The 8,483-nt window shown below is 30.3% G+C and overlaps 1 protein-coding gene across 1 annotated transcript; it reads left to right on the top strand.

Moving 5' to 3' along the window:
• Nucleotides 1–489: 489 nt before the first annotated feature.
• LOC123897194 (berberine bridge enzyme-like 8) lies at nucleotides 490–2,580 on the top strand. The gene has a single exon (XM_045947728.1). The coding sequence runs from the start codon at nucleotides 721–723 to the stop codon at nucleotides 2,335–2,337; it is 1,617 nt and encodes a 538-aa protein (XP_045803684.1). The 5' UTR covers nucleotides 490–720; the 3' UTR covers nucleotides 2,338–2,580.
• Nucleotides 2,581–8,483: the final 5,903 nt, after the last annotated feature.

Below are 8,483 nucleotides of genomic sequence, written 5' to 3'. Positions count from 1 at the left end.
AATTGTCGCATCCTCTCTCTCTCTTCTTTATATATATATATATATATATATATTAGCATCCTCTCATATTAGCTCATACCTTGTCAAAATAAAATAAAAAAAACTAATTAATCTTTTTCACTTAATTTTAATTACTAATCAATCAAGACTCCTAATTAATAAATAGCTAATAGAATTAATAAAAGATATTTACACACCTAATATTATTGAAATAAAAATCGTATACGATGATTGAAGAGAGTTGCACATTTGGTTAAATCATATGTATTATACTATTATTGATTCGAAGTATTTGTCGATTTTATCAATAGAGGAAAAAGCTAACAATTTTTTTTTCGTCAAGAATTGCTTATTGTCAAAATATATCAACTTCAAAAATGTCACAAAATATCAACTCTTAACAATGTTATTATCTTTGGCCTTGAGTTTTCTTTATAATCATTAATTATGTTTATAAATTGTCACACATTTTGTAATATTGACAAATCACATTTTTGCAAAGTCAAGAATGATCGAGTCACGTAATCTATATTATTTTTATAAATATTCATTGGTCAAATAATTGAGGTAACCTAAACCATTTTTTCATTTATTCTTTAACAATTTAATCATTCTTTGAGATGCTTATAAATTCAACTACATATGATGCCCAATAGACTCACTAAACATATCCTCTTCTCTTTGTAACAATAATACCATCATTAAGAAAAACAATCAAATATGGAATTCCTTCATTCTCCAAATAGATCAATAAAACTATCATTAATATTTCCCATTTTTGTGTTACTTTTTTTCTCATGCATAGTTTCATCTACAAATTCACATGACAACACTTTTATCCATTGCCTAGTGAATCATTCACAACCTTCACACCCAATAACTTCATCAATCTTTACACCAAGCAATCCAACATTCTCTTCAGTCTTAGAAGCCTACATAAGAAACCTTCGTTTCAACACATCAACCACAAGAAAACCCTATCTTATAATAACAGCATTACATGTTTCCCACATACAAGCTTCAATCATTTGTGCTAAAAAACACAACTTGCAAATGAAAATAAGAAGTGGAGGACATGACTATGAGGGTGTCTCATATGTAGCTGAAGTTCCATTCTTTATCTTAGACATGTTCAATCTAAGATCAATTGATGTTGATATTGAAAATGAAACAGCTTGGATTCAAACCGGTGCCCAACTCGGTGAAGTTTACTATACAATTAATAAAAAAAGTGAAATTCATGGTTTCCCGGCCGGTGTTTGTCCTACGGTTGGTGTTGGAGGAACTCTTAGTGGTGGCGGATACGGTAACATGATGAGAAAATTTGGTCTTTCTGTTGATAATGTTATTGATGCACAAATAATTGATGTCAATGGTACGTTGCTAGATAGAAAATCAATGGGTGAAGATCTTTTTTGGGCTATAAGAGGTGGCGGGGGAGCTAGTTTTGGTGTTGTTCTTTCGTACAAAATAAAATTGGTTCGAATTCCTAAGAGAGTAACTGTTTTTCAAATTAGGAAAACTTTGGAACAAAATGCTAGTGACATAATTTATAATTGGCAACATGTGGCACCAAATATTGATAATGACCTATTCATTAGGCTTATTATTGATGTAAATGTTACACAAAATGGTGCAAAGACTATAAGGGGTAGTTTTATATCTTTATTTCTTGGTGATTCAAAAACTCTTGTTTCACTAATGAATGAAAAATTTCCTTCCTTGGGTTTGAAGGAAAGTGATTGCATCGAAACAAGTTGGCTTCAATCGGTTTTGTTTTGGACTAATATCGATATTACAAAACCGGTCGAGATTTTGCTTGATCGACAACCACAATCATTGAACTACTTGAAAAGAAAATCGGATTACGTAAAGAAACCGATATCGAAAAAGGGTTTGGAAGGGATTTGGAAGAAGATGATTGAGTTGGAAGGTGCGATATTATATTTCAATCCATATGGTGGAAAAATGGCTGAGATTCCATCAACAGAAACACCGTTTCCTCATAGAGCCGGAAATTTATGGAAGGTTCAATATCAAGCAAATTGGAATGTGGCAGGGAAAGATGTTGCTGATTATAAAATAAACTTGACTAGACAACTTCACAAATATATGACTCCATTTGTGTCCAAAAATCCAAGAGAGGCTTTTCTTAATTATAAGGATCTTGATTTGGGAATTAATCATAATGGTAAGAATAGTTACAATGAAGGGAGAGTTTATGGAGTTGAATATTTTAAGGATAATTTTGATAGATTGGTGAAAATTAAGACTAAGGTTGATCCTCACAATTTCTTTAGGAATGAACAAAGCATACCTACTCAACCCTCCCTATAGGAAGAGTTAGAATTAATCATATGGTGTGTTATTAGTTTCTAGTTAATTGTTTGGTGATTGTTATTTGTTAAATAGTAGTAATAAGTTTGATTGGTCCACAAAAAAACATGTTTTATTGTGGAAATAAAACTAAGTGCTAAATATTCAGTTAATTAGTTACTACAATGTAAGTTTAATATTTTATTTTACTATTAATGTAAATTTGTTTGGTTTGATAATGAATGAAATAAAGTTTGCTACCAACAATAAATTGGTCCAAGTCATAAGAGTTTTGTTCCCTTAAATATGTGGTCAGAGGTTTGATTCCTGACTTATAGGAAGAATCCATCTTAAGTGTCATACAGATTCCCCGGCGGAGATTAGTCATCACTAACGGTGGTGGAAACTTCGTACCAATATCTTAGTAATAAAAAAAAAATTGAAAATGAGATCTGAGTTTCAACTAATTTTAATTGTACTTCCTTCAGAGTATATTGTTTTCACAAATTGACTAAGTTTATTCCTTAGAGATGTAAGTCTTTATTATCAAATTTTTGTTCAAATTTATGTGTTGAGTTCTCTAAAAGGCGAGCTAATATAAGTAACAGCTCGTTCTCGTAAGTTAGGATTAATCCTCATGTTTTTGAGTCGATGCCAGTTGTATTTCTGAGGTTATTATAAATCATACGAGTTTTGTTTTTTGTAAAAAAATAAAAAAAATTCATCCATGAATGTTATTCTCCTGGAAGATCTTATAGATGGTTATCCGATCGACTAATATAATATCAATTGTGAAGAATATTAACATTATCAATCATCATTTGCAAAACAAACACACAAAGGGAATTGTCATCTTATAATAATATATAGGTTTAATTAATAAAATGGTCCCTTAAAGACATTTTTGGTTTCAGATTGGTCCCTTAAAGAAAAAAAGGTTCAAATAGGTCCCTTAAAGAAAAAAAAGTCTGAATAGATCTCTTAAAGACATCTCCGTTAATCAGTTTGGTCCCTAAAAAGAAGTCTAAATAGGACCAAACTGATTAACGGATATGTCTTTAAGGGACCTATTCGGACCTTTTTTTTCTTTAAGGGACCTATTTAGACCTTTTTTTCTTTAAGGGATCAATATGAAACCAAAAATATTTTTAAGGGACCATTTTATTAATTAAGCCTAATATATATTGTTTTGTGAAAAAATAAGAGTTTGGTCAACTTGTTGTAAAAAAAAAAGTTTAGTCAACTTGTGTCCATGTATTTATTCTGCAGTGCGCCCTACAAATTTACTAAAATACTCATGTCCGCTCTACAAAAATACCCTACCTTTATAACGTCTGCTACTTAAGTAGCGGACGACATTTTTCAGAAATTTTCATTTTTATAACGTCCTCTACTTATGTAGCGGAATGATAAAAAAAGAAAGACGTAGGGCGCACGAGTAACCGGTAGAGCAGCAAAAGTAATTTTTTTTTTAATAACATATTAGTACACGTTATTTTATAAAAATATCAGGATATTATTATAATTTCTCATTTTTTTTGGGTAAACCACGGCCCACCCCAGCCACGACCCCTGGTGTTTATAATCGGGATATATGTCTAAGTTAAGCATAGAATTCTTACTTTAAAAAATGAAAAATCGGAATATATGTCTAAGTCGAATGTTATGATTTTTCAAAATTAATTTAAAGTGGAGTATGTCTAAGTCAAATTCCAGGGTCTTTAGTTCTTAACTTACACCAGCAGTAATCAAACTCCTGCCACTTCCGTCGATTATATATATATATATATATATATATATATATATATATATATATATATATATATATATATATAACAAATGTGGCGTTGTTGATAGGGGTGTACATGTCTTGGGCAAATCCGGTCGACCCGGTCAAACCCACCTAATCCAACCCAAAAAAGTGGGTTGGGTCGGGCAAGTGGGTGGATATGGATTTCAAAAATGAAAAACCCATTAAAAAAGTCGGGTTTCGGGTAAAACCGGACCCAACCCAAAAAACCCACTAACCCACTAGTGTTATGTTTCATTTGATTATTAAATATTTTTATATTGAAAATGAGTTATACTATTTTTTACGAAAATCAAAAAGATTGAATAATTTTTATGAACAAATATGATAATTTTTCGCATTATTGTTTAAAAATTTTAAAAAATTGAATAATTTTCATAAACAAATATAGTGATTCATGGTTTAGTCATTTGATATTAAAAAAAACAAAAAAATCATTTGGATAACACGCTATCCAACCCGTAAATTAGTAGATTTACACAAAAAAAATGGGTTTATTTTTTATAGTGAAAAAAAGTGACCCTATTTTTTAAGAAAATACATTGAGTTATTTTTTAAAAAATAGTTTAATCATGCACAGCAGGGATCACAACTCGAGGTTTCAGTGTCAGCGATAGAATGTTTTCTCTTGGTCATATCAACTGCTATTGATGAACTTGGAGTTGGATGATCATTCATCACTACAATTCTAGAAATAGTCTTCTTACCAACATAAATTCTCCCATGGTCATCAAACCCTTCAATGTTCCAAAGATCGCTTCGACATGTCTTCCCATCAACAAAACAGCCTCCATGGACCGTACACGAGCGAGTCTTCTAGATGTCACATCATACAAATCCTATGCTCTATGAACTTCTTCATAATCGAGCAATAGATGAGCTCTTCCCAGCATCATACGCTTTTCTTTCCAAGTAATTGTCCTGAAAGAAAATAAAATCATTCACAAAATAATCTCATTCCAAAAATTAAGAATGTGTTATTAAGATAATCAAGTATTCTCTATAAAATCATTCTTTTATATTTATCTTCATGTTCTTTTCAGTAAATAAATTTTTGGTCGATGTGACATCTTTTAAATCTTACAAAATTTTATGATTTTTTATAATCACATCCAAAAAATCTGGTTACGCCCTAAATTTACTAAAATACCCTTAATGTTATTCAAAAGTTTCTGCGTATTTCTTAGTTTCATTCTCCTTCTCATTAACGAACAATTAAGAATCTCAAACACAGACGGCCGCCGTTCATCTCCGCCGCTCAAATCTTCCTCACATTCATTTCCATCTCTGCTACTTAATCTTAGTTTGTGTACGTGTATGTAAACTCAATTTACATTACCTACCATAAACTTGGTTTACATATGTTCATGTAAACTCAGTTTACATAACCTTCTTGTCCAAAATGAGTTTACTTAAGTACATGAAACCGAGTGTAAGTGTGAATTGATTTTACACAAGGTTATGTAAACTGAATTTACTTAGGTCATGTAAACTCAATTTACGTATGATTTAGAAGACTATTTTTCAGGTACGTGATCTTATGTTACATTAGCAGTTCACATAAACATTTAACTTAGTTAACCCCATCATTTAATATTGAACTGAATTGAGTTAACCCCATCATTTTAGTTCCTGAACGTGCATCTCGTTGTCATAGTAGTCCTCGACTCGCATGAAAATACAAGATAGTCCCCGACACTTCAATACGTTAGTCAAATTAGTCTCTAACATTAATTTATGACGTTAACTCTGAAAAAAGGTGACGTGTCAAAAAAATTTATATTTTTATTTTATTAAAAAATTTAAAAACACTCATCTTCATCAATCTTCATAAAAAAGTTCTCCCACATACTCTCTCACCCACACACAGCAACAACAATCTAACAAATTCTCCTTCAAACTGGAAACTAGCTTCTTCTCTTCTAAGTTCTATGATTCACCATGCATGCACCACTTATTTGAATTGTTGAATTAAAATGATTCATAGCATAATATGGTGGTCTGTCCACACCCATTGATTCTATCTCTTTCTCTCCCATCTCCTCCTCCACCGGAAACAAAAAACATTTCACTGTCCAACTCTGAACCATCTAAGATTTGTTATTGCAAGATTTAGGTCCAAAAAAGCACATATATACTTCAAAGTCATCAAAACCAAACAAATGGAAGATGTTAGGAAAGGAATCATTCACACCTTATTATAGACAACTTATACCCTGTGAAAGAAACGAAAAATGGTTGTTTCTGTTATATTCTTCATTGCATATGATATGAGTATTCCATCTTTATGCAGTTTGTTGATTTTTCTAATTGGATTAATAATTTTCTTCATTGCATATATGAGTATTCCATCTGCCAAAAATGACTCTACGAGAATGATCAGCTATGAAAGAAAGAAGTGTTGTTTGCTTTATGTGTGATGTGTTCTTCTTATATTTTTAAGTCCCACATTGAATAGTTTTATGCATATTTAAGTCTTTATATATTATTAGTGTGTAAAGATAATTTGAAGGGCTGCATGGGATTAAATTTATTATAGCTTAAATTTAAGCTCATTGAAGTTCTTTTTATATTTATATTCATATCCTTTACTTTATAGTCTCCAGAAATATGATTTTTTATTTAAATTTCAAAATATATAAGTAACAAAAATCAAAATTTTGAAATTAAATATTGATTTTTTTATTTTATTTTTGATGATATTCTAAACATATTTGCAAAATAACGATTCAAAAATACACATTGGTTTAATAGTAGAAATTAAAATAATGTGCATAATAATTTTATAAGGACCAAAATATGTCACTTTTTTTTTTATAGAGACCAAATAAAATTTATTGATTTTGTTGAGACAAAAATATTTTTAACCCTTATAAAAATTATACGATGAATTGTAACCAAAAAAAAAAATTATACGATGAATCTAAACAATAAAGGAAGAATCTAATATCCTAAAATTTGTGTTATGTGTTTATGTAGTGGTTTTTTTATATATGCTTTTAGTGCTTGTGAAATTAGCGAATTTGAGTTTTAGTCCCCGTAAAAAAATTCTCTCGTTTCACCCTGTAAAATATAAACCCATAAATTTTGGGGCAAATTTTGGGGCATAAATACCCAGATTGCTTAGCGCGCCCCCAGATTTCTAGCGTGCCCCCCAGAATTTTTATTTTTTAAAAAAAAAAATTGATTAATTTTGATTAATTGAATTTTAGTTTATTAATTAGGGATAATTTTCAGAGTATTATGTATGATTAAATGTTTTAGTAGTTAGTTTTAAACTAAAATCATGTCAAAACCATTTTGTTGTGAAATGGTTTCAGAGATCTGTACTCCAAAACCATTAGATGTACTTAATCATGTCAAAATCATTTTGCTGTGAAATGATTTCAGAGGGTTGTACTCCAAAACCATTAGATGTACTTAATAGTTTTTATCTTAATTGTGATAAATCAAACCATAATTACAGTACATATTTTAGTATGTAATTTTAAATAAAAATATGGCTATATAATCATTCAACACAATTAATTTAAAATGAGTTCTTATAGTATGTACTTCAAAGGAACAAAAGTAATTATTTAATTGAAAATGGGGGGCACGCTAGAAATCTGAGGGAGGAAAAAAAATTGGGGGGCGCGCTAGAAATCTGGGGGAGGAAAAAAAACTGGGGGCGTGCTAGAAATAGGGAAAAAAACTAGGGGCGCGTGAGAAAATATAGGGGGCGCATTAGGAAAAAAAACTGTGGGGCGCGTTAAACAATTTTCATTATTTATACATGGTATAAGAAAAAAGCTTATGCACCATAATCACTCCTAAATTTTGGTCTTTAACGAGATTTGTGAGCAAATTAAACCCATAAATTTGAAAAAAAAAATTCTACCCCAACAATCTTCACTTTACCCCAACATTTTTCTAAAAATACCCAATATACCCTTATTAAAAATTAATATATTTTAAAAAAATAATTTTTGTCGTATTATACTGTTCCGGTAGAATTTTCATTCTCACGAAAAACTGTTCCGGTAAGTATTTATCCTTACCGGTAAGTTAACTTTACCGGTACACTTTTTAAAAAGTGTTCCGGTATGTTAATATTACCGGTACACTATTTATAACGTTTCCGGTATGTTTATTTTACCGGTACACTTTTTAAAAAGTGTTCTGGTATGTTAATGTTACCGGTACACTTTTTAAAAAGTGTACCGGTATGTTAATTATATTTCGTTTATCATTATACATACCGGTACACTTTTTTAAAGTGTTCCGGTAGTAAAAGTGTTCCGGTATGTAATAAGTGTACCGGTATGTTATTCTTAATTTTTTTAATTTTAATTTGTTTTTTTATTTTTAAACAGAT

Source organism: Trifolium pratense, linkage group LG7, assembly GCF_020283565.1.
Source record: "Trifolium pratense cultivar HEN17-A07 linkage group LG7, ARS_RC_1.1, whole genome shotgun sequence".
Classification (NCBI taxonomy): domain Eukaryota; kingdom Viridiplantae; phylum Streptophyta; class Magnoliopsida; order Fabales; family Fabaceae; genus Trifolium; species Trifolium pratense.
This window is presented reverse-complemented; position numbering and strand designations above follow the sequence as displayed.

Excerpts from the sequence above, each read along its gene's own strand:
- LOC123897194 (XM_045947728.1), top strand. The coding sequence starts at position 721 with ATGGAATTCCTTCATTCTCCAAATAGATCAATAAAACTATCATTAATA.